The sequence below is a fragment of the Embiotoca jacksoni genome, unplaced genomic scaffold (genome assembly GCF_022577435.1).
Source record: "Embiotoca jacksoni isolate LCO1_2020_lvr unplaced genomic scaffold, fEmbJac1.0.p SCAF_15, whole genome shotgun sequence".
NCBI lineage: Eukaryota > Metazoa > Chordata > Actinopteri > Embiotocidae > Embiotoca > Embiotoca jacksoni.
In genome coordinates, this window is record NW_027185285.1 from 12,360,579 (window position 1) to 12,388,512 (window position 27,934).

At 40.2% G+C, this 27,934-nt stretch overlaps 1 protein-coding gene across 1 annotated transcript; it reads right to left on the reverse strand.

The window, feature by feature from the left end:
• Positions 1 to 767: 767 nt before the first annotated feature.
• On the reverse strand, positions 768 to 27,842 carry arhgdig (Rho GDP dissociation inhibitor (GDI) gamma). Its single transcript, XM_069149681.1, has 6 exons — positions 27,174 to 27,842; positions 16,025 to 16,198; positions 15,026 to 15,109; positions 7,519 to 7,595; positions 4,481 to 4,544; positions 768 to 3,086 (listed from the first exon to the last, which is right to left on the reverse strand). The coding sequence occupies exons 1-6, from the start codon at positions 27,244 to 27,246 to the stop codon at positions 2,890 to 2,892; spliced, it is 669 nt and encodes a 222-aa protein (XP_069005782.1). The 5' UTR covers positions 27,247 to 27,842; the 3' UTR covers positions 768 to 2,889.
• Between the last annotated feature and the right edge of the window lie 92 nt (positions 27,843 to 27,934).

Below are 27,934 nucleotides of genomic sequence, written 5' to 3' on the forward strand. Positions count from 1 at the left end.
CTGCTTTACTCCTTCCTCTACCTGCCAGCCACAGCTCAGCGAGCTCTGCTGGACCAACTCAGCAGCAACAACACTACCGCTGTGACTGACTGAGTCACAGAGGACACATGGAAACACTGACAGATGTTTCACCAGAAGACAAACAGTCGTCTCTTACACACTCTGTCCTTGTTTTAATAGTGTGGATTACACTCATTGCAATGCTTTCTGGTATGAATGTTTCATCAAGACTGCTTTGAGAGGTAGGAAATATATCTATAGTAACTCTTCTGTAATGTAAACTGGCAGTAAGGAAGGAAAACAGAAAAATGTTATGCATGAAATGAATTTGTGTTGTATAACTAAGACTTTCAGCAGAAGGCCTCAGTGTTTCAGAGAAGAAACAATACAGAGCAGTGTTACAGTATTGTAATTTCTCCAGGTCAAAGTGGGGGTATTGCTTCCTATGTATTGTCAAATTATTTACAAAACAATCAAAATGTATTAACTGTCTGATTAAATCAAGAAAAGGCATTAGGCATGTTCCTTTGTCACCGAACACATTCCAATGTTTCATTTTATTTTCTAAACCTGTACTGTGTAGTGTTTCATCGTGTGAATGATTTAATATAATAAAACAGATTCCCTTTCTTTTGAAAATGATACTCACTTCAGAGTCATCCATATTAAATATTATAAGTCACAAGAAAAAAAAATGTGTCACCCTTTATCATTATTGCAAATCTTTGATTCTGCAGGAGAAATATTTCAAATGAGACATGTTACTGTTTGTTTGAATTGCCTTTATTAAAAGATACAGGATACTATTTGACACGAATATTTGAAGATGCAGCACTTGGTTGTTACAGGCTGGGGCACAACTTCCAGACAGCTTTTTATCCAGCCGTCTGTGCCTTTAAAAGGATCCCTGTAAATACTGTATCTGCTGTATATGGCAACCATTGACATCGGGATATTGCGTCCGTACATTTTTTTTCCTTAAATCACATTAAGTTTTAGAATAAAGTTGTAAAAAAAGGAAAGAGAGAATCTTGCTAAACCATGCAACACCCAACAAGCCAACATTTACAGTTAGTCTTAGACCACAACGAGTCACTCAAATGGTATTTCAATGTTCAATATGTTCAGCTACAATGACAATATCATATCCAAAGACTTCACACGATAAGGATTTTTCTTATTTTTTAAGAGACATCAATTTATCCCTTGATATACTTCTCTGACAGAGCTCCATACCTTCCTGCAGAATTGTATTCACATCTTGTGTCCTTGGTATAAGAGAGGTTTAGAAAGGGCTAAGTTTGTTCAGTTTTACGGAGTTAATAGTATCAAATCCTAAAGGACATACATGCATCTCTTTCTACAATATACACAGTTCAGTTACAGTCCTTCATTGGTTTGCTCTTTCAAAAAGCTCCTCAAAGACTTTGGAGGAAACTATCGTTTTGAGAGCAAACAAATCTTTGTTTTAAAAAAGAAAAGTTACTCATATTTTCATTCTTGTTTATTTTTGAAAACTTTGATTTTGAAATTTTAGTCAGTGGGCAACTTGATTTTATGATTTTAACTTCCTGAAAAGATGATGATGATGTATTATTATGTAAAATGAGATTAATAAAAACATGGGATTTAATCGAAAACAAAAATCATTAAAAATAATTATTCTGAACATTATATGAAAGTGAGAGACAACATGTCTTCCCTCTAACAAAAAATAAGTTAAATCTCTTTCCCTTAATCAGTCAATACACCCATCAATTAATACCCTATGACATTTAAGCTAAGAAAGGCAACTAAAGAAAATATCAACTTCTAATCACATCTTCATTTTTATTTTATCCTAAACCAGCAGTTAAAGTCTTTTACTACAACGAACTGGCTTTTAAAACAGGAAGTATAAATGATGCCAGTGATTTAGGGGCAGAACTAAAGATCTACGGACAACTATCCCTGGATTACTTTTAAATGGAAGAAAACTTGTGACTTCTAAGGAGTGTTCCTGTTACCATTGTTGTAAACTGGTTTTATGGGCGTTAAATTGAAGTGGAGATTATGGCATTCTCGCTGTGTAGCTCACACTGACTCCAAAAACATGTGTGCATCACTATTGTTGATACAAACTAGGGCTAAAGGTTTAAAGGACCTGAACTGCCTCCACGAGATGTGTGTCACGCACACTGCTGCAGGTGTTGACTGTGTTGCTGAGTGGGACCAACAGCAACGAGTGTCTTCCTGTTGTTTTCCTCCTGAGTATCCAAAAATGCACTCTGCATTTCCAAATGACCTCTCTTCTCTTTGGGGAAGTCTGATAGTCAGATATCAAATGCTTGTAAGTGAGCTGCACACCGTTCAGTGCAGCTTCTTCCAGTAAACAGAACAAGGATAATAAATGGATGTTGCAGGCTACAACAGCTGCAGTTTGTTGATGTGTGTGTTTCATTTCAGATGGAAAAAAAAGCATTTCACCTTGTGTATACTGTTTCCCTTTGTGCCTTAAACTGACTAGACTCATTTAATTAACTACATGACACAATGAGGAGGAAGAGGAAGGGTAGGAGAAACTGAAAGTAACAGAAAAGGGAGATCTCAGCATGTAGATAATTTAGGATGGATGGATACAGATGAAGCTGTAATGCAGGGACAAAAGGCAGAGAGGTCCCTGTCACTCAGGAGGTCTGCATTTAGTGCATTAAACAGACAAGGAAGAAAAGGTAGAAGAAGAGAGGAAGGAGGAGGAAGAGGAGGAGAAGTAGAGCTTGCTGTTTCGGCCAGTACAAGGCTGCTCTCACAAGATGGGGAGGAAGAGGAGGGGAAGGACGAGAGGGGATGAAGAGTAAGGGTGAAAGAAAGGAGGAGAGTAGCATTATCTCTCTTTCATAGTCGCTCGTATTAATCCCAGTCCTTGCTGATGTTGAGGTTCCACTCCCAGGAAAGGTAGACGTTCTTGTCATCGTCGATGAAGCAGGACTTGATCTGATATGGACCACGAGACATCATGCCTTGAGGGGCCTCATCAGCCGGGCATAGAAACTCCTGCTCCTCTGCCCGGGGCCCGTAACTTCCCACCATGCACACCACCTTGTTCACTGAAGGCAAACACAGAATGAAGATATGGTAACCTGGGTCAGGGCTAGCAAAAACTAGTATAAAGTCATTTGTTGCTCCAGAGGAAGCAGAGAAAAATCTGATTAACATGATCTGATAATGTGACTTGAAGTGGAGTTAGAAGGAAATGAGCTCCTCATTTTTGCGCGAGGCTGTTAGCATTTAACACGTCTTAATTTTTGTTATAAACTCTCCTTTCTGAGTCCGACATCGTAGCAGTGCAGTGGTTAATCAGTGGAGGACTCTTCCAAGTTAAAGAGGGAAAGAAGAATCCATCTCTCTTTCTCTTACTTTTAAACCTAAAAATAAATGCTGATTATCAAATATCGTGTGACTTAAAGGTTCAGTTTGTCAGATTTAGTGGCATTTAATGGAAGAAATTAAATGTAGTATTCATAATTATGTTTTCATTTGTGTATAATCACCTGAAACTAAGAATCATTGTTTTTTTTATTTGCCTACAGGGTCCTGTTCTCTGGAGAGTTGCACTACAAGGATTCTACAGTAGCCCAGAAGGAACAAACCAGACACCGGCTCTAGAGACGGACTTTGAGTTTCTCACAACTTTTACAGCCACTGTAGATTTTCCTTCACGCTTGGAATGGGAGGACGAGGAGAGGGGTAACCACTTGGTTGCAATCTGCAACCTCACCACTAGATGCCACTAATTCCTTCACGCTGCTCCTTTAAAACTGATTTCAGCTAAATCAACATGCAACATCGTGTTGTTGTAGCACATTATTTGCATTTGATTTGAACATTTAACAGGATGTTACTCACCACTGCAAACAACTCAGCAGGCTATAAGTTTGTTTGCAGTCACTACTGATGGAACTCGATGCCGTTGGCATGAACTCTGATGTACACCAGCAGCAGAATTTCTTCAATACAGTTTACTTTTCTTTTCATTTCAGCCAATTTGTTACAGTATATATGATACATTTAGTGGATTGTTGTTAATCTTATGTTGTAAATGCTGATGCAGAGATATTTTAGCAAAAAGAACATAACATACACTGAGACTGCAGTGTTTTCTTTTTCTTGTAACTCAACCCTATACTTAAACCTTGCTGTACATGTATCATCTACACGATACATGCCATCACTTTGTTTTCACACTCTTAAACTTGCATTTTTGTTCACTTTCATGTAGACAAGCCATTCAACAACATTTAAAAAATATAGTATTGGAAACATACACTTAAATTCATGATTAGTAAATGGCTCATTTTGTCGTATAAATGGGGAATCTGTGAATCTGTGTTGAACATATAACTTGAACGCACGCAGCCTCTCTGCTTCAAGCGCACACCTGATGGATGTTTAGTTGCACTAGATTGTGTGTTTGTAAGTGTCATGGCAGAAGTGAACTTACTTCTTACTCCTTTTCTGTAAGTCACGTGACGGTACTTCAGGCCAGACACAATATCTCTCCTCACCTGCGGACACAGTGTTCAAACATTTTGATTGGTTTACACCTGATTTCTCTTTTTCATCAAGTCTTTTCTATCTATTACAAACACATGTTCTCCCTTCTCTCCAGAGGCTTTGGGTAAAAGGTTGAGTATCCTGGTTTACCAGCTGATCGCAGAGCTGACACATAGAAAACCAAATTCTCACATTACATGAAGTTTAGAGCGTTCGGTTCAGCGAAACGGGACAGGTTGGGTGTGAATTATGTATGTGGAAAGAAAGAAGCACATGCAGGGTGAACCACACAGACACATTTAAGAGATGCAAACAACACACAAACCAAATTACACTTTCACTAACTTAATGGAAACACATTTTTCAGTTGCAGGTATATTATTCTTATGGGAAAAATGAACCAAATATTGACTTCCTTGCTCACAAAAATGTACACATTTTAGATTTGTGAGTTTATGTGATGATGTGTTTTAACTCCTATCTTATGTGGGGCCGAGGCCTTCTTTGACAGCTCCAAAAATATGATTAAAATTGTTTTATTATTCATTATGCAAGCATGACTTTGTACTGGTGACATTGTTCAGATGAGGTCTCAGCTAAAAACAAAAGGTAAATCTACAATGTCTATTTGTATTTCTGTTTTTGGATATTTAAAACGGTTTGCTGTCTATAAGGGAGTTTGACCCCAAACGTGACTATACACGGTATATACAGGGTAAAATATGGCCTTTTTTTTTATTGATTGGTGCGCAGCCTCTCTGGCACATCAGCTGAGAAGACAGTTGACTGAAAGTTTAAAAACCTGAACATCTTACTGTGCTGACAGCTCAGCATGCCAAAGTACCTCATTATAATTGTTAAAATTATTAGTTAGTTCCCTCATATATACACTCTATCGTCAAGTTCATACTTTGATTGTGCTAGGTAGGCCAACTATTTTAACTACGCGGGGACAGAGCCAGGTATAGTTCGATCGAAAAATCGGATTGCACACACCTGGAGCCTACTTTGTCTAAAAAACACCAGGAGGAAGTGGTGCTGACTCTCTGTATGTTTGGTTTAAGTTTTTAGTAGCGTAATCAGCTTTATCCGTCTTTTTAAAGAGTCTCTCAGCAATGCCCTGTTTCCCTTTTTGGTTAATTTCATTTCATAATTAATACATAACAACTAATAAATAAATTAAAAAAAACTAAGGATTAATATTTAACTGGTTGACCAATTACAGACAGATTTGTTGCTTCCCTCCTCCCAATGAGCTAGGGCCATTCAACAGTCTGTGACTTAAAGCAACGATAAAGTAAAGTCCATGGGACTGCAGTGACGGGATTTGTGCAGCAGGTGTCCTCACAGCACAGTGGAGTCAGTCGCTCTCTGGTTATTCTCACCATATCTTCCTTTTCCTTTGAGGCCAAGTCCAGCCTACCACCTCAGTCTATACAATCTCTTTACAAGAAAAACCTAAGTAATAGGCGTAACTGTCGCATACTTATTAAGACAAATTCTAATCTTATTTACCTATTTAAGTCTTATTGAGTTTAGCGTCATATCCAGTAAGAATATTTCCCATCATCTGAATCTCTCTCAGACCAGGAGGTTCTGTGGGCGGATATTCAGCTGCATCTTTGTAAAGTAGTTTTACAGCTGCTCCACTGAACGGATATGATGAACCACTACCATTAAATAAAGTAAAGTTTAGTTGCTAACTCACCACGAACCCCCTAAACTATGATGTAACTTGCACTCCGGCTTAATACTGTTTTTTTTTTCTTAACATGGCGACATTGATAATAATGTTTGAATTGTTCCATCATCATCCCTCTGAGGACTTTCTATGTGCTCTGCATTTTCTTTCAAAAATATTTCATTGCCTCAGGTCTGCATCTATTTATTGTGGACATGACAGTGCAGCTTGGGAAAAAAAAGTTGCTGTGAGCGGTTTATTGGTAACAGAGAAAGGAAGGAAGGGGAGGAGAAGAAAAGGTGTGAGAAAGTGTGGATGGTAACAATTGATGACGGGACACGGAGAAGAAAAGAAGAGAATAACCGGGAGGTAAAGCAAGAGAAAGACAAAAGGAAGAGGAGAAGTAAGCCCGACACTGATGGGAGCGTGAGAGAGAGAAGCTGAGTAGAGCAGCATCAGAGCAATTAATGGAAAACAGTGGAGGGAAGAAGAAAGAGGAAACAAGCAGCAGTCAATGATCAGTGGTTTGGGTTGTGGAGTTGAATCTCAGTTATCACTGTTTTACTATTTTGCCAGTTATAAAGCAGTTATGCTTATACAATATATTACAGGGTAAAGGAAAGATTTAGGGCAGTCATCTACGTTGTAATGAGGAAACATAAAAGTATTAGAGAAATCAAAATATTGACCTGATGATGCTGCCAGAGGAAAAGTCCTCATCAAAGTGAGTGATTCCTATTCTACCCAACAGTTATTAAGATATTAAGATAAAAAAAAAAAAGTAAACATGTCAATCTGTTGGAGAAAGATCACCAAAGTCAGCAGGCGTCATCCTCTGGGGACCAGAAATTTGAGATTTCATCTCAGTCATTGCTGAGATATTTCAGTCTGGACCAAAGTGGTGGACCACCACACTGACAAAGCGACACTTGTCATGGATTAAAACAAACAACAATCAAATACATTTAAAAGAAATGTCTTTCTGCTTTTAGAAATCTAACAAATAATCATGTGTCAGACTTGAGCAACTAACTTTAAATAACAAGTTGTAGCTAAAGCTGGAGTCCTTCCTGGCACTATAAAATGAAACAGCATTGAAAAAGCTCATTAACTATGATAATGGTGTTGTTTGATATTGTGGTTTGATCTTATAGTACATGGTGGCTTACTCAGCACAGTCGCTCCCTTTATCACTCTTTATCACTTCCTTCCAGTAAATACCTGATCATCTGCTTGTTCTTTCCACATGCAGACTCACACAGTGATCAGTCCAAGTTGTACTGCAGTAAATCTCTCCATTTTACCTGGAAGTGTATCTTTAGTCTGTATTTGGCTCCGTCCTGTAGGGAGAAGCTCTTCTCCTTCAGAGCATTCAGGTCTCCTGCACAGACAGCAACAAAGAAACAACAAAAAAATGGTCAACATGACATGTATGACATCATTCACTCTACATGATGATGACAACATACAAAGTGACTCATAAGCTCACACTGAGAAATGTGCTCACATTCTTTACAGAAGGAGTTCACACACTCGTAAAAAGAAAATCCTCTTCATCCTCAAATGTTGCATATATTTAGTTTTTATATTACATTTCAGCAGATAGCAGTTTTTTTTTACTTTTTCCAAATCTTATTTATTGAAACGCCAAACAAATTAGTAGATGGAGCTTCAATTAAAACAAAAACAAAACAAAAAAACCAGTTACAAAATATAGCATATGAGGGAAAAAAAACTAAAAACAAAAACTCGAGAAATTAAAACTTTACATGGCAACTTTAAAAATATATCTGATAAATTCCATACACGCGAATAAAAAGATGTAGAGAACAAAAGCTGGAAACATGAACTGGCATGTTTGCTTAGTGGTGGAAAATATGTCTCCCTGTATGAAATATTCATTTAAAGGTTGATACCAGAAGATTTTCCTCTCATGTTTTTAGCTAAATCAACAGTAATAAGTATAACCCCTTCTAGGGGTGATGTCTTTAGCTTTTTCCTTAAGTGCAGCTCTGACATATCGGTTACTTGTAAAACCAGAACGGCTTCTTTGTACTAGAAAACTGTCTTAGTTGTGCCGTTGGTCTGAATGAGTTAATACTGAAGAGGGGGAAACGCATTGTGTGCCATTGTAAAAGCACACAGCAATCAGAAATGCATCCAGTGCCTAATCACTTTATATGTCAATTTAAAGCCAACCATTCGTCCTGAGTGCTTCCTAATGGACAGAAAGAAACAGAGGAAGGAACGGGGGAGCAGATGAAGGAGTGATAGAAGAATGGGGTGAATAAAAAACAGACGACAGTAAAGTGATGTGAGGAGGAGGAGGAGGAAGAGAGGTAGACACACAAACAGTGCGTAAAGTATACTGTTCCCTCAGATGAGCAAAGTACGAGGTTAGAGGTTTGATTGGTGTCACCCACATTAAAAATATATGCACTTGTGGCATATTTAGGCACTTAAAAGGCTCCAACAAACATGAAAATCTCCTCTGTGTCCCTACGTTGAAAGTCGTGTCCTCTTTAATTGACAGTCTGCTGGTCCCCCTGGTTTGGGAGCTTTATGCCGCCACATGAAACACTTTCAAATTCTCATTGGATAAAATGAGCCATGTCACTGAGATAATACAGCTGTTCCTCCGTCGCTGACATTTTGAAGATTTTTCACTGCTCCATCTCTATTTCTGTCTCATTTCTTTCGATCCATCTCCCTCTGTGAACCGCAGTCTGCAGCTCTCCTCTCACCCATCCTCCTCCTCTGGGTTCAGCTCCTCCTCTCCTTTCTCTCGTCTCAGGAGACACAGAGAAAAGAAAAGATTCTGGCCTCCCCTGAGAATATCTGACTGAGAAAATAGGTCAGTGTGGAGAGCTGTCTACCTGTTCTCCTCTCTTTCTCACACGCGCACACACACACACACACACACACACACACACACACACACACACACACACACACACACACACACACACACATACGTCTGCATGCAAGGGTGCATGTGCATCCACACGTTGAAAACGCTGGTCGTCCAGCTGCTGCTCACACTGGGCAAATATTATAATGCTGGAAACATTAGAGAATAAATAGTCAGGAAAATGGCCCTTTTAATAAATTTTCCATGTCATGTTATTTTTGTGATCTTTTTAACAAAATGTGACATAAAAAGACAAATGTCCCATTATAAGTCAATTCTATATTCATTTATGTTGCAATAATACAAAAGGTGCATGAGCAGACCTCAATTCAAAACAGAAAATGTAGTGCGAATAAAAAGCATAATAATGTTTATGGATAAGGGCTCGGGTAGTCTTAATTTTTTTAAGAGCAACATTGGAAAAAGATGTTGTAAGGATATCAGATAAGCAATCCCCTATAGAAAAATCTTTGTACTTTTTTCCCCACTACATTTCTGTCCCTTACAGAAAAAACATGAATTTCACATGTGCAAAAACTCGTGATGACATGTGACCAAACACATATGTGATTGTGCACATGTGAAACATGTCTATTGCCCATGGGAAACGTGTGGTTTTGGAACATTTTCATGGATTCCCATGTGAAAACTTTTTTGCATATTTTGCCCAAGTGATCACATGTTGCAACATGTGGTAAACATCTGTCATACATGTGATCACATGTTGAAAACATGTGAAAGTCATATTTGTTTTCTGTTTTGCCCGACAGCTTGAGTTACTTGTAACATACTCGGAGTAAAATGTTAATTTAAAACGCTTGCTGAGTTTGTAAGATATGCAGCTTTATTGCAGATTGAGCTCCCCAACAGTGAATAAAGTAGTCATTAGAAGCTGGCAGCGCTGTGCGACTCTACTAAGCTAAATGCTGTTTGGTCATAAGCCAAAGTTCTGCTCAAATGATGATTTTAACCTGGAAGGTTCAATCATCACCTAAATAGTTTGATCCCACTGCCATCCCTAGAGCAACACAGTTAGCACAACGAAAAATGCTGCATACACACCTCTGGACTAATAGTCCTATATTAATATATTGTTGAGTTTTAGTGGATTGATTAGAGAATTACAGCAAAATGGTGTGACAAACATGCAGAAGGTGTAGGTTAGACTCACAACCCTCATTCAGCTCAGGCATTAAAAGAAGATTAGATATTGGCTTGTTGTGAAAACATTCATCCTCTTCCCCCTCTTCCCTTTTTGCATCCTCTGCTGCTCAAACAGCAGAAGTCAGGCCAACATCCAGTTCTTTTGAATTAACCATGTTTTCTATCTAATTTCATTTTTAAAGATTCCGCCTCTTTACATATTTCACGTTCAAAATATAATTTAAGTGGTCACATTTAACTACACGCACATGGCATATAAGGTTTGTTACTGAGGCCGCTTGGTGTCAAGTGTGTGTGACTGAATAAATGTGTAGGAGTTTGCGTGCTCAGCAAAACAAACCAGACCACATGAAAGTTTAACAAAGTGAGCGCTTGCATTTAGGGCACCCGAGCTCTGCAATATCATCGTCAAGGCTATTGCTTTGTGTTTGTGTGGTCTGGCAGCAGGCCACACAGTACAGAGTGCAATATGTGACATCATATATCAATGTTGTGAGTTGTGGTAAACCTTATTGTGTGGACAAATTGAGACATAAACTCCAAAAAAAAACAAGTATGGCTCAAGAATATGAATAGGACATAAGGGGTTTAGAGATATGGTCCTAACATTCCTACCAAAAAAAAAAACATCACATCATTCGGTGGCAAATAGTATATTTTGAGGTAAATTTTGCAATTGCCTTAAAAATGTGAAATATAATGTACACTTATGACCACGCTAAGGTTCAGTATTGTGCCAACATGTGTTTCTATATGGGTGGTCCCGTTGGAAAATTAATTTGTTTCCCTGCATGTACTTACTGCTGCACCCACCCGAGAGACACAGTAGTGAAGTCGGTTTTGTGCTGCCAGCTCAGCCTGACAAAAAGCATTTCTGAGGTTTCAGCGCATAAACATGAAGACCCACTGATCTGATTAGAAAACAAAAAGAAAGGAAACTGTGTCCGTTCCTGCACAGGATTCATTGAAAACTACAGTGGATGGCGGTGGGGTATTCTGTCATGTAGGTAAGGAGGTGTTACAAAAGGCAGTCATAGGCATAAGACAGACATATTTAAATCAGAAACACAACATAACTGTGTGAGCGAGATAAATCGTGTTATGCCTATAATCTGTACATTCATACTCACAATGAGGCAGTGTAGGTTTCTCTGTGAGCATCCTGAAGCAAAGAGGGGAGAGTAGGTGGGAATGTAGGCCAGTTTCAGTCTTTTCTCTCTGTTTTATTGTATTTTAATCTTGAGGAGACACTTTAATCCAACAGGTTAACAATAGATTTGGAAATAATCCCTCATTCCACAGAAAGCTACATGTGCAAGTACAAAACATCTGTGTTGATACAGGAATTTAAACTGAAAAACTGTGATGTGTTGGACAGTCTGAGTCATACTGTGGCCAAACTTGGAGTTTTTTGTCACCAATTTTCCAGATCTGAGCAATTAATTTGGTGAGTACAGTGTTATTGTAACATCGAAATGATGGCCAGAAATAGAAAAAGAACCAAAGGTGTAATAAAATGAAACCATCCTTCGAGGTTCAGGTTTTGAGATCAGTCTTGTTAGTTCAGGTTTCAGGTATGAATCAGATATTGGAGGGTAGAATGACTTTTCATCCAAGTAAACAGAGGTGCAAATGCTTCAGTGGACATATAAAGTGTAAATAATATATTATGAAGTGAACAAAGCAAATGCTCTGAACAGTTGGCTTCATCCATGCTGTTGTGACGGAGACTCGCAGGTTTGATGTGCGATAGATCGCTCACACTCTCAGGCTACATGAGGGAACAGTTATGATCTGAGATGTTAAGGTTAAGACACGGACCCAAACAACCTCGCAGAAATGAAAGGTCTCTGATTGGACAAGCAGTCAAGCGTGCAGTCAGAGTGAGTGCCTCCTTTTTTTTTTTTTTTTCTCAGAGTGTAGAGCAATCATCTCCACCACGGTGCGATGCCCCCCCACACACACCCCACCCCTTCCCACACACACACACACACACACACACACACCATTGGCTTTGCCACCCTCTTCTTCCTCCCTCTCTCTTTAACATCAGCACACACAGTGCTGCACTGTTAGCAGCGAGGTCTCTAATGCGTTCGGCCACCGATGGAAAGTCCATTTCAGATTAATCGAACTGCAACATGATACACAAGTACGAGCCATTATTACACTGCAGCTTCTCTATAGATTCAGGATGAAAGATTTTTTTTTTGTGGTTTTTTCATGCTGCATTCAGTAATCTCTCTTTTTGTCTTTAGTTCAACACAAACACACGTTCGTACTAATTTGAACAGATTACAGACAAAATATGCTAAAGATCCGCGGTTGGATATACACTAGTTAGAGAAGACTGCATATACACGACAGACAACAAAAGGCTCCACTGTCAAAGGACATTTCCTATACTGGGTTGAAGGCTTTTCGTCTGCCTGCTAGGAAGAAGAGCAAACACCTTATAGTATAAAGTCAGATAACACAGAACATCACATGCAGGAGGGACCTCTTAAAACCTTTAATCTTCACTATCTATCATAAGGGAACCGTTTCACAAAAGCCATTTGTGAGCAGCCTCTTGAAAGGCAAGAAAACCACATCAGCTGCTTTCAGCCTAAAGATGTCACCTGGTTAGTTGTAAGGTCTTTTGGGTTTTTATGAATGCCCTATAATTGTAGCTGTTGTCTATAATTGTGTTTATACACAATGAGTTTGCAATTAAGTTATATTACAGGAGAGGGTGTGCTTTAATGTGATTATTGACACGACAGTGATGCAGTCAGGACCGAGTGTAATATTGCAATTATACAACAAGTAAATATGTAAATATGTGTGTCATAATGTGTGCGTGTGTATTTATTCATTGCTCTTATTTTTTTCCGAAAAGAATTATTTTTTATCTATCTTATTTTATTGTATACATATTTGTAAATGTTTTTCTTATTGCGTGCACCTTTTTGTGTTTCTATGCTGCTGTGACAGCTAAATTTCCCCACTGTGGGATTAATAAAGTCTAAGTCTAATAAAATATGAACTCGAAATGTATTCATATTGTGAGGCAATTCGCTCTCAAACTAGAAAACTTTTTGTTAATGTGATCTCTGTTTCTATGGCAATACATGGGGTATGATTGACAACTGGAAAACAGTCTGTATTATTTCTTTCTGGAGATGGTTTATCAAACTGAATAACTACAGCACATAGAAACACTAAACTGCTTAGCTCGCCCAATCTGGTTGTAAGTAAGATTTCCACTGAAAAAAGTTATCGACACACTCATGTATTTTTAAGATTTTAGCCCCGCGTCATGTGTTAAAACCAAACCGGTCAAGCTCGCTGCCGCTATCATTTCAAGTACCCGACTATCTGTGGTGTTATGGTACGGGTGCTCGGAGCGACAAAAAAAAGGACCAAAAGAGACCTGATTTCACCAAATGGGTCACATTTAATAGACCTATAACAAGTAAAACAACATTATACTGCATATTATATGAAATTCAGTTCCAATTATATATTCCCATTGAGAAGGCGGAGTGATATTTCTAGTGAAGAGCACGGTGTGATAAACACCCATATTTTAGCAGTTTGTAACGAAGGCTTCCTTCAACCCAAGCTGTGATAATCCTGATGACTCACAATCACATCATCATTTTCTCAGACTGTATTCAGCTCCTTCAAGGCACAGTGGACATTATATCACTGTTTTCATGTTCTGGGTTGTTCTTCTCGTGACTTGTGTTTAATCGATGGAGTACCTCCTGAAACTTTTATCCCCAGTTCTGTTAAAAAAAAATGTGCAGTGCTTAAACTCAACTCAAGATTACTCAAGTGATTTTCCATCTGCCTTTCACCTCCTTCGTCATCTATGATTGAGACCAGATCTGAAAATATTACATCTGTCTAATGTGGAAGAACAGAACTTCTCATTCTGTGCAGTTCAGCAGATCTTCCATTAGACACTGAAACACACGCATTAAAGGATGCTCAATCGCTCTCGTATCAGAGGAAACTGCATAGTACAAAGTCAGTATTGCCTAGCAACCAGGTGACCTTCCCTATGAGCAGCCAGTGACTGTGTCTTTTTTGTGTGAATGTGCACGAATACATGACAGTCATTGTAATAGGAGGGGAAATCCTCACATATGGATAAAACAAAACTCATCCCGCATGCATTAAACACGCACGCACGCACGCACGCACGCACGCACGCACGCACGCACGCACGCACACACACACACACACACACACACACACACACACACACACACACACACACAGTTTGCCGGGGTGTGTCTGGCAAACAGTTTGTGTGTGTGTGTGATGAACGACTCACATGAACCCTACTCGCATACACACATCAATCCTTTCCTCAACTTCTTCCCCTGTCGGGAGTGACATCATATCTTTGTAATCACCTGATTACCATACAACAGACACACACACAAAAAAAAAAACTTAACAGACACATCACTCTCCTTCCCTGCTTGTTGCTTTCGCCCGGGGGAAAATGTCCGTACTGTCCATTGAGCAAACATCTAGCTGCTTCTCCTCTGTCAGGCATCGCCAGACCCACTGTCGCCTTGCTGCACATAATATGCGGCCCAGTGAGGATATCATGGCACATCATATTGATTTGTACCACCACAGTAATATAACCATATCCTATCCACAACTAGCCAGAATCAGGAAAGTAAGCAGAGTAAACAAACATAGATTTGGGATTAAAGGGAAGCATTGTGTACCTGTCAGGTCCATAGTGATTGGTTCAGGAGCGTCTTCACACAACAGGGTCAGTCTGGTCACCCTGACATTTGGCCCAGAGAGGTCTGGAGAAGAAAAACAGTCTGTTAGCACAGAATTCACAGATTAACACATATATTTGATTGTTAGTTTAGTTTGACATTTGGGGAAAATTTGCATATTTATGTTCTTGCAAAGAGTAACATTCTTGCATCTGTCTCTTATGGAGCGAAGAGAAGGTTAGCTTAGCTTAGCATGAAGTCTATAGGGGGTGGAACAGCTAGCTGGGCACATTATATATTACTTACTGAATCTTTATTGTATTTGAAAAAATGTTGTGCTGATGATGGTTACTAATGAAAAGTTTAAGGATTTGTCCTTTGTCTGGAGTAAATGACATCTTAATCCAGCTGGTTATTGAAATATTTCAGTCTGAATTTAGGTGGTGAACTGACTGATTGACCGACATTGCCAATGACATAAAACAAGTTTGGTCTCGGTGATGGAAAAAGAAAGGGTGTATCCAGAAGTAGCCGCTAAAGTTGATTTCAGGATTCGGCGGCAGACTTAGATTTACAGTGTTTGTTTGACAGTAAAGTCCGATCGTCTCCTCACTTCTTTGCTTTTCCATTCTCTCATCATTCTGCAGCCTCTCCTACTGAATTTGATGCTACTGAGCTGTAGATGAGGTGGTGTAGAATTACAGCAGAGAGCGAGTCAGAGCTACTTTACTGATATGAGCTGTCATAGCTTGGTTACTCGGTTGGAGATGCTGAGGCAAGCAGGTCTGTTTCTGTGTGTGTGTGTGTGTGTGTGTGTGTGTGTGTGTGTGTGTGTGTGTGTGTGTGTGTGTGTGTGTGTTTGGTCAGAACTTAATGACTGAGGAACTTTGCACCGAGTTGTTATAGTGGCTGACTGGTATTATTACAGCTGCATTAATGCTGGGTACCAGAGTGAATCACCAGCTCTTCCACAGGTAAACAATAAACACAAACACACACCTGCCACCACTGCTTCTGGCCCCAGAAGCGTCTGCTTGTACTTCACCAGACTTTCATCATCTTTGTCCAGTTCCTGAATTTCCTGCAGCGACTTGTGAGCCGGAGGATTGTAGTTGAGGTTTCGCTCATCCTCTTCCTCCTCGATAGGCAAGTCGTTCTTGTCAGCCAGCAGACCTACCAGGAGGAGAGGAGAAGACCATTCAGATACATTCGTACATGCTGCAGTGTCTGCGGGTGGTTTTCTAGACCAGCAATTTTTGTCTGACAGGGATTTTCGCCCCTTTAAAAGATGAACTCAATGTTCACTGACTACGACCCATCATCATCGTGTGCTCATTTACTTTACGTGATTTGAGACCAGACTATCTGTTAAAAAGTGCATAAAGTATACATAGTGTCACAATAAATGTTTCACATGTTCCAACTGTCAGTGTCTACATGAGTTTGCGTGCATTTGTACACTCGGGGTAGGAGTAGCCAGATTTTTAAGCATTTCTTAGCTGACTATTTCAACCATTTTAACTGGACTACTTTTAATTTTTTATTTCATCTCTAATCCATTACTTATGTCTGAATGTTTCACCTATTTATATAATACTATCCTCAGCTTTGGTCATTTAGCTATTACAAGTACTTTCAACATCATTTTTAGCTGAATGTTTCACCTGCTTATATAGTATCATATTTAACAAACAATTTAAATTAATTATTTATCATTTTTAACCAACAATTAATGTTACGTTTAGCTATTTGACCTGCTTATGTATAAGTATATTTATTTGTTTCAGCCATTCATTGTGATGGAAATCATAGATTAGCTCTTGCAGTACCCCTCTACACCTGGTTGGGAAGTTCTGAACTCCAATATTGACAGAAATAAGAGCAGCTGAATGAATGAATTTGTTTGTTGAGAGCATAAACTGAGCAAAAACTTATCTGAATAAAAAAATTCAAGAAATGGTAACAGATGTAATCGAACTTTTGTTTGACAAATTTATGGTTATTTTTTTTTTTATCTTGTTACACATTTAAAACCCTCTTATTTTCGGACTGTTTCTTCCGACAGTTTCAGCCTGTGCCTATAATGATATCAAGAAACTAAAAATACAGCGATAAAAACAGAGTCTCTGAGCCTGTTGTGAGTCACCTGGAAAGTGCAAAGAAGCAAAAGGCAAACCATATTTCCTGCAGCACAGCTCATCTACAGTAAACATCTCTGTTATATTTCAGTGACTGAGAACTCAGACAGCAGAGGCATGCTCGCTCAATATGCACATTACTCCATGTAGGCCAGGCCCAGTCATCCGGGGTTTGATTTCATAAGGGATTTTGATTCAATATTGAATTTTACAGACACTCGATAATGTGCTCTGCAAGCTGAAATTACAGTTTAGCATGTCAGTCTCATCTGCACCTCCAGAGAGGGAAAATTAGCAGATTGGAAAATAAGTGGAAGGATTTGACGAGAGAAAACAACAAAAACACAGCACTTATATAAACTGGATAGCAAATGATAATTTCTGAAAAACTGCCTTTACATCAACAAGAACAAGAACTGTTGTGAGCAAAAAGGTGCAAAACGAGAGGCTCATATTCACCAAGATGCTCCAAACCTTTAGCATATTCCAAAGATGTATGTAGTATGAACATCACCTTAAAATAAAATGTGCTATTAATCCACCAGTGATCATCATGTCAGAATGTATTTGATGCACTGACTTCATTAGAAAGATTGATTATGAAACCATGATCACAATAAAAGCAGATATCCTGCTCACTCTGACATAATTTCTCTATGATGGACAAATGATTTACTGCTTCTTGCATATGATTGTCCTGACTGCATGCGTGAAAACTCAGAGGACTCACATACGTCCTTTTTCCGACTGTTATATTGGAATATTGGAGGTTATGTTGCCATTTTAGGATAAAGGGAAATGAGACATTTGACTTCTCTCATCAGTCTAATTTTTCTCTCTCACACACACAAACAGACTCAAACACAGACACAGTCTCACAGAGAGGTAATTTCTTAAATTAAGACATTACATGGTTCCAGACACAGTTCAACAATGCATACCTCCAGACTCCAATTATCCAGAGAGAACCAAACATACACAAACTGTGCCAAGGATGTCTATTTACTGAGCTGTAATAACCTCTGCTTCTGTTTTTACTGTTCATAATGAGATGACACAGTGTACATCACCCCGGAGCTGTGTGTAGAGGTAATTGGATGACATGGGGAGCATGCAAAAACACACACTTACCCCCCACCCCCTCCAAACGCACACAAACACAGATGCACGCAAACAAATGCGCAATGTGCACCCATGCACTCGTCTGTGCATGCGTGTCTGTTAGTTACAGCAGCACCCCACCCAGTCAGGGCCAAACACGGCTGCCTTCGCCCGTCACCATGGCAACCCTTTCAACTCCCCTTGCAGTGACATCACCTTTGCTGTGGATCTGTTTTATATGAGGGAGTATACGGCAAGAGAGATTCCCAGTGGATCAGTTTTTACACACCCTGCACAAAGGCACGCACATTTTCATAAATCCCTGTGGTAACCTTCATAACGGTTATCATCTATTGGTTTATTTGTTATTGTAGTTTTCTTTTTGCCTAACTTTAATTATATTTTATGATATGATACGGCTAGTTAGCTGCCATCTCTTAATACACTGTACTAAATGTTAATATCATGGAGCATTGAGGGTAATGTTCTGACCTTGACACACGGATCATTTCTGCATCCACAGTTGAAATCATTTAATAAAGTGACTAAGTGATAATCCACCCGTTTGCTGTAGCTGCTTATCCTTTCACAGGGTCACAGAGAGCTGCCAGCAGCTGACACTGGACGACTTCCAGTCCATCACAGGGCTGACACATAGAAACAGACAAGCCGTCACGCTCACATTCACACCTACCGGCACATTAGACAGACTGTGGGAGGAAGCTGCAGACGACCCACGCAGACACGAGGACAACATAAACTCCACACAGAGGCCCCACTGTGCCGCCCATGATAACGTTCAGTTGGTTTCTCTTTATAATCTGCTTAAGATAATTCAGAAGGTTAATGACTGTGTCGCCTCTCAGATTTCTACCTACAGGAAACATTGAGGCACATTTATACAATCTCTTTAGCATGTGAGTGCATTTTACAGTCTGTTCTTGCAAGTTATATATATTTAAATTTATGCTCATCAACATCAAAGTTTTGATGCACATTATTGGTAAAGTAAGTTACAGGTTTGCACACATCTTTAGTCTTTCTGAGTGATTGAGGTGTGTTTCCTCTCCCTTTAGAAATAAATAAACTCAAGATATTCATCAGATAACCCTGCTCACATTTTTCCTGTCATCACTGAGGAAGGAACCGTAAAACTGTTTATAGGTTCATCAATAAATAAATGTTCATGGATTATTACATTAAACATTCACATAGGCGACTGTGAAATTCCAAAGATTAGGCAAACACTTCGATCGCAGCTTTTCACACTTCAAAAGAGTTGCAGAGTAAATAATGGGATGTAAAAAAGGTTTGAAATATTGCCCGAAAAAAATCGCTCTTCCCCACACAGTCACTTATTAGACCCTGTAGTATATGTCAGATATGGATGGTACATGTCTTCATAAATGATTCACTCGGCTGTATTTACATATCAAACTCTGCAGTCCTCCCACACACCAGTGTGTATGTGCACATAATACACACACTGCAGGGGAAACGTGCCTCTGAGCCGCTTTTAAAACTAGTTTCCTCTCTGACATATGAGCTCCTCTTTGATCTGCAGAATGCTGACCTGTCACACTAACTGAATCAATTACCATCTATTTCAAAAGGCAGGGTTTTGGTCCACGAAGATACAGTTTCATGTACAACTCAGTGTTTTAATATGGATTTCTGTTAAAGCTGTAGCAAGTGATACGCAACATGTCTACGGTAAAGAGTCTGTAGCAGTTAATCTGATCTAAAGACTCATTATTATAACATTGTTGAAACAGATAAAGATATTTCCAACATGCAAATTCAGCTGGAAATGGTTTGTTGTAACATTTTGTGCGTGGAGAACTTTATTATGAAGTTACACTTCATTTAAAAAGTTCATTTTCTTTCTAAAACCTGCAATTACAAAAGCAGGGTAAGAAAAAACCTCAACTGTTTTCATTGTCCAAACATCGCAGCAGCATTAAACCCAAACATGCAGAGCTAAACTCTCCATATTGTGTGAATCAGTGTGTGTGCATGTGGTCCTCCAACTGTTTCAGCCCCCATCTGTGAGGCGTTATTAACTGGTAGATTTTCTTTGATGCTCGTAAGACTGCCTCATTACCCGTCGCGCCCGCATCATCTTCTCCTTCATTGCTCATACAGTACTTGTTGTAAAATACAAGCTGCACGTGTAAATCAGCACTTTCTGCTGTAGGAGAAAAGCTTAAGATCATAGATGGTGGTGAATATGATATATTTGTTGACTTCTATATTTTTATAAAACAGAAGTGAGCGAGTGAGTGCATATAAAACAGGGCCAAGACATTTGTTACCTCTAAAAGAAGAAGCTGTTAAACAGAGCAGGTATTTATTATTCATGTGTAGGAGCATCTAGCTGCAGTCTGGTTGCCAAAAACTGATAGTTAAACAGCTTGTTATTCGTTTATCTTCTTTGTTTTTACTTCAGTAAATACAAGTCAAAGTTGTCTCCCACACTTTTTTGTTCTAAACCTGTGGCCAACTCCCAATTTTTTAGTAGCTTTCAGGCTGTATGGCTGTAGGTACAACCACAAGACACAGATTGTATCTTTATTTGCTGGCATTTATGGTTAAAACAACACGTTTAGTGTAAATCAACACAGCAATCTGTTTGGCGGAGGAGACGAGGCTTCAGGGGAAGAAGGATACAGCGAGGACTGTTCACATGAGACCTGAAAAACACACACGGTGCGCTCACGTAGACGCAAAGCCCCAACATGAACACACACATGGAAGACTGTCGGTCTCTAGTGACATGTGCTTTTTACAAATGTCGGTGTCCAGACTGTGATTAAATCCACACCAACTGGGAAAACTGAGCGTCTTTCGAATCAACATTTAAATCCTCAGCAGTGGCTCCACTACTTCTGATAATCCACAGACATCACTGTCAATACTTTGGCAGAAAGTAGCAGTGTTTCTGGGAAAAGAAATCGCTGTTAATTATATTAAATGTGAATTTTTAGAGGACACCACAGATTAAATCGCTTGACCTTTATTGCACTTTTATCAGCACAAATCTCAGATCTCTTAATCTGAAGCAGAGTGAGGGCTCGTTTGTTGACACTATCAAAACTGAATGTACACTTTTTTTTTCTTTAAATGTATCCCATCTTTCCAAGCCCAGCTTTCATTTCAGATTATTTCCAAGTACTAGTTTGATACCACTCCCACATCCTGATGATAGATATGAAGCTACAGCCAGCAGTTAGCCTGGCTCCAGTGTCCAATGGTAACAAACCTACATCATCAACATGCAGTGATAAACGCCAGATTCCCACAATGTGTTGTTTGTAGAAACAAGCTAACACTGACAATAAGCCAGCTGTGTGCATGCATGTATCCACTTGTGTCCATCTCCATCTGTGATGTAATATTTATGCAAAACCACCTCATTACCCCAGCCGCCTCTTAAACCATGTGCAGCCAGCAGACAATTTGCCTGGCTCAGTCCAGCAGGAGCCAAATCAGCAACACCTCTACAGGAGCTGTAGCGCTACAGGAGCTGTAGAGGTGTTGCTGATTTGGCTCCTGCTGGACTGGTTCACATTTTGCATCTTCTTTCTTCTTTAATGTGTACAAAAAGATCAATTTGCCTTCTTAAGTTATGTATCAGACTATTTCTTGGAGCAGTAACCTTCTGCATTTGTTATTGGTTGCCTGGCAACAACTCAAAGCTAAGAAATAGTCCAACAAATGTATGTTTTTACAGTGTGATTAAATCAACAGATTGAACCTGTTGCCAGAAGGCGGATTTTGCTTCCTTGAGTCTGTAAACTGAAGCTACGCCAACTAGCTTTTGCCTTATCTTAAAATGGCAAACTGTTCCTTTAAGGACAAGTGGATGGTGTATAAATTATTGTGTTCTTCTACACACCGGAGGCACTGAGATTAAAATGGAATCAGGATGAAATAAACTCATTCTGACATTTATTTAAAATACTGTATCATAAGCGGGGCACCATCTTCTAAACAGAAAAGGGAATGTTAGATCTTATTGTGAGTAATCGAAGTTTAACCGCTCTGCTTTTACCTCCGCAGCCTTCCAGCCCCTGTTTCCATAATTGCTTCCTGTCTTGCATCCTCTTCCCTTAACCCAGATAACTGTTCACTGTGTCAGAAAAACACTTCCTCCTCACTATGTGTGTCGACTGTGTAAAGTGTTGATTTGCTGTTTTTCTTTTCTTTTTTTTTTTTATAGTCCTTTGAGGCTTGATGTCACCGCTCTGCTCTAATACTATAACAAGACCTCTGGGACAATGAAATACACACACATACATGTATACACACAGCAGAGGTTTAAGAGAAAGCTTTCAGGCCTCTGCAAAGCCAATAACAGCTTTTAAAATAAAGGAAACGGCAGTAAAAGAAGAATGATCAGCAGAAAGCATTTGAAGCAGCTTTTGCTTTCATCTCTGAGGCGTCTGTCAGAGCGTGGCCTTTCCAGCACAACATGACTACAATTGCTCTGTCACCTGTAAGATTTCCCAACAACACTGCAGACACCTTGCCAACACTGGAAACATTCATCACACTTCATCACGCGAACCAGCAAATCACTGAAATCTTCGTTTCTTTCTGCACATAAAAGGCTGCGATGAGAAATAACAACCACCAGCTGCTGAGACATGTGATATCAGATCCTCAATGACTGACAGCCCTTATTCGGTTTTCATTTAACATACTGATACTGCAGGCCTTACGCAGCATTTAATATGCTTTGACTGTAATGTTTCATTTGTCAGTCGGGATCAGCCTGCAATGCAGCGCTTCAACTTAGATTTCATGTGCGTCACGCAGTTTTATAGCTGCTGTTTGCCACATGCTGTCTTTATTTTCACAATAAAAACTGTAAAATGTTGTCTATCCAGTGCATCTTTTACAAAACGAACAACCATGGTTATACTTTTCTAAACTGAATGTGGGATTTTACATTGCAGGGAGATTCCGTATATTCACTGCAGGCATCAAAAACTCACAGTAAGCCAGCTAACTCGCTCAATTCTGGGATACATTGCAAAACCAAATGTGAGGAATTAAAGTTCAAGCAGGGAAGTATCCATCAAATAACCTACTGGCTGATATCTAATATTAAAAAACCCCGCTGTATACGAAGTTCAGGTTTGTGTAGCTAAGAGTTGAAAAAATGATTATAATGATACCATACATTTGTCAGTGCCCTCTGGTGGACAAACCATGTATGTGTGTCACAGTTCCTAAATTAACTTAAACGTATCTGTGGAATTCAACTACAGCAATTTCCTGTCACTTGTTTTTGACAGAGTGATATATCCATCAAGCTCTACATGTATTGTGTATCGTTGTGGCAGTGATCCAGCTCACATGCAATTCTGCTACATCGTGCCACTATTGAACAGAAATTCAAGCAGCCATTTCCGCATTTCACAGATTTGATCACAAAGTAAAACAAGGAGTAAACACACTGCCAAATATAGTCAGTGTCACCCAAGTAGCAATCAACCATGATGTCACCCACTGGTTTGCAAACTGCTGCTTTGAAACCTCAAGTTCAGCATTTTGGCTGTCGCCATCTTGTTTTGTGGAGCCAGAAGCGACCATATTTGGACGAGCTGGGGAGGAGCTAGCTAGATCTGACTCAATCTGATTGAGAACCCGAGGACACTACACCCGCCACCAATAGCGAAAACTTGACTGCACCACAAACCAGACATGTCCCCAAATGTACCTCTCTTTGTTGTCTAATATCTAATCAATTATGGAATTATTTTCTGAAGGACTGCCAGAACACTGATCAGAATGAGTGAGTTTAGCAAAAGACACTATAATGACTTGTGGAAAAAAATGTAATGACTTTGTATTAAATGAGAGAATGGGGGTCTACGGACCAGAGGCTTTTTGGAGCCAGCCCCTTGTGGCCCTCTGTGGTATTGCATTCTATGCATTGTCATCACTTTTCAGACATGGAGTCTATGTCCACTTTTATAGGTATAAAGTCAATGGCGTCACCCCGTACTTGCAACATGTTGCCCAGTGATGCTTTTCAGCACATAAAAACTGACTTTTTTTTTCTTGATAATTCAATAAATTCAACTTTGCCACTTTGATTTTAGCCATAAGGTCTAAATGCTGTGATAATTCAATTGAAATTGATGTGATTGTGGTTTAGCGAGGAGCCCTAACGCTAACATTGTCCAAGCCGCTTTAATCACAAGACAGCAACAGTTTTGTGTAAATAAACATGTCGTCATGCTCTATTTTCCACTGGCTGCTGCAGATTTAGTCATACTTTGATCAATACATTTGCGCACACAGATATGCAAACACAGTAATATGTTCTCAGCTGCTCCGTCAGCCCTGATGAGACAGCAGATTGTCTAATTGACTGACTTGATTGGTCTCATACGTGTCTGCTCACCCATACAACCTCATTTATCACCACCGGGACACACAAAAAGGAAGGAGGAACAATGTGAGAAGCAGGTACAGTACGGTTTCTTAAACGCTCTCATCTGACAAGCTGACAGCGTGCGTCAGTGTGTCGGCGTGAGTGTAAGTGAGCAGGTAAAGAGAAGAAGGAGGCAAGGCAGGAGGGACGGATTAGGGAGTGAAGCACGGCGTTTATGTTCGCTAATCTGGCACTGGGAGATAGGAGGAGAAAGAGAATAAGGGACAGAGGGATGCAGGCGGGGAACATCAGTCCTGTTCAGCCTCACAGCCAGTGAGAGAGATAGGAGAGGGAGGGAAGGAAGGAAGGAAGGAAGGGACTATGGGTTAGAAAAAGGCAGAGAGAATGAGAATAGAGAGAGACAGTAGAAAAGAGGAGAAAATCAGAGATTTCAATTAGGCTGTTACAAGGCCTGCTGCTCGCTGTGTGAGCTGCTGTCTGCTGATTGACAGCTTATGAAAAGCATTCAGCCAAATTGGCCTCACCCACTCTCTCTCTGTACCACACACACACACACACACACACACACACACAACACACTTTGTAACATATCCTGATCGGCTTCTGTTTCCAGCTGCTGAAAGAACATTTCCCTTTGTTTTCTTTCTTTCACGGTTACTCTTCCTCTTTTATGCTTGCATCCCCTCTTCCTCTCCCCTCTCCTTCTTCTAACCATTTCCACCTCCTGTTTCCCTCTTCTCCTATTTTCCAGTACACCTACTCCTCTTCCTCTTTCCCTCCCACCTTCTCCAAACCTCTCCACTGATATGCCACCACCCCCCCCCCCCTCCTTTCTCCCAGCTTCATCATTTTCGCTTCTTACTCTTGTCATTTATCTTCCACTCAGTCACCTCCCACGTTCCTATCAAAATCTCCTGCTCCTCCTCATTTTTCAAAAGTCTCTGAGCCAAGTGACGAGATTTGATGTTTCGGGTCCACAAAAACCTACAGAAATGACACAGATCACCTACAATCCTTATGCGCAGTTTCTACTTGCAAGAAGCAGGGTTTTTTTTAACAACAAAGAAATAATGCAAAAAGTAGCAATTGTTTTTTTTTTGCAGTCGCACTATTTGCACAATCAGCAAATAAAGTAATTAGTAGTATTGCTTTAAAAGTGGCTTTGGACTCACTGAAGTGTCTCAAACATGTATTCGCTGTTTCTTTAGTGAATGAGACACTAATCATGCTGGTTAAGGTTTTGGCTACGATATGGATAGCATTAATGAGGCATTGCAATACTCCCAAGTGAAAAGAAGTAAGCGAGAACACGAGCACAAGCGCAAAAAAAAATTACAAAAAGCCTCTAAATTTAGGATTTATTTCGATTTTAAAATCTAATTTAAAAGGCAAATTCAAAGAGAGAAGTTGGAGAAATGAGAACGAGCTGAACTTCAGGACTGAAGCCCTGAGGAGGAAATCTGCAGGAGAAACATACAGAAAGGTGCAACAAACATCCACAATCAAGGTGATCAAGGTTTAAAATGAACAAATGTTCTTGGTTCCAAAATTATATTTTACCTCCACTTAGAAGACCTTTCGCTCACTGTTTGTATCACTCTCCTCAGATTAATTCACACTCTTTTTGTAGCCCCCTTGCCCCCCCCCCCTTTAATTTTATTTCACAAAACACACTTTTCTACACACACACACCTGTGTGAGGGGAAACCCCAGCATTGTTCCACCATCTGTAGCTGCTCCACAATACTGCAGTGTAACACACACACACACAGAGACACACACACACACACACACACACACACACACACACACACACACACACAGAGATGTATTGTCTTGCATATATTGTACTGTTGCATGTAAAAAAAAGAATACTGTATGAAGTAACAGCAGACACTGGTGACATCATTTGACTCCTGCATACGCTGTATCATCTTGTGCACACACACACGCACGCACAGACACACACGCATGCAGACACACACACAGACACACACACACACACACACACAGACTCACAGCTTCTCCCCACTACTAGTAATTCGCAAGGACACACACCCTTTTGCACAAGCAAAAATACAATTACAAAAGCTAGCAGCATACATGCAGTAGCACACGCGTGCACACACACACACACACACACACACACACACACACACGCACACACACACACACACAAACACACACACACACAGGGGGGATAGTGTAGGACGTGATCAATAGCTATTGATCTGCCACCTTTGGCTTGTCTTGGCAGCGCATCGTGTTAGACATAAAAATGTCCACACCCGCCAGGATAGAGACATATAACACACGCAAACGCACACAGACACTCATGCACATGAACAATCTTTAAAACACACACAATTTAATTACATTTGTATCTTATGAACACTTCAAAGAAAATGCCCCTGAAATGCATCATTTATCAGCAGTATTACAACTTGAACCACTGAACTTCCACTAATTCACACGCACAGACTCTCCTCCATCGCCTCACCTCTGTAGCACATAGTCAGCCACAGCAGCTCCAGCACCTGACCCCCAAACTCACACACGTCCAATCCCAGCATGGTGCCTCTCTGCGGGCTTGTGCTCTGTGAGACGACTGGCTGAAGAAGAACCAGGGAACCGGGGGAACCTCCACAGGTAGCAAAGTCGCAGAGCAGGGATGGGTTAAAGAGAAGAGCATCCACAAAAGTCTTGGAATGAAAAGGGGGTCAGGCGAGCATCTCTTCCCCGAGGAAATAGAAAAAAAAATGTGGTTGGAGGGGGTGAAAGGAGGAAGAGGAAAAAGACCTGTGTGAGAGAAGCAGCGGCAGAGAAGCAGGGAGGGTATCCTTGGGTGTGGGTGTGGATGTGATGGGGATGTGTGTGTGTGAGCTAGAGAGAGAGAGGATGGAGGGAGGAGGGTGAGGGAGAGGCAGCAGACATGTGAAGCAGCCGGCTTTCTGCACTACTTCTTCTTGTCTTCAGAGTTCAGTGACAGAAAAGAAGAAGGAAATCTGACGGCTGAGATGCTAACAGTCAGCCGGTTTCTGCATGCAGCGGAGATGCTGGGAGCTAACGGGGGAAGGCAGACGCTGGTTTAGCCAGCAGAGCTGTCTGCAGTTGTGTGTGTGTGTGTGTGTGTGTGTGTGTGTGTGTGTGTGTGTGTGTGTGTGTGTGTGTGTGCTCAGATGCTGGCTATCGATTCGCAGACAAGCAGTGAACCCCTCCCCTCCTGCATCTCTCCCTCCCCACCTCGTGTCATCAGCCCAG

Coding starts and splice junctions, on each gene's coding strand:
- arhgdig (XM_069149681.1), bottom strand. CDS start 27,246: ATGCTGGGATTGGACGTGTGTGAGTTTGGGGGTCAGGTGCTGGAGCTG. Junction 16,199..27,173: donor GCTGACTATGTGCTACAGAG/GTGAGGCGATGG, acceptor TCCTCCTGGTAG/GTCTGCTGGCTGACAAGAAC. Junction 3,087..4,480: donor TTACAGAAAAGGAGTAAGAA/GTAAGTTCACTT, acceptor GTTTGCCTTCAG/TGAACAAGGTGGTGTGCATG.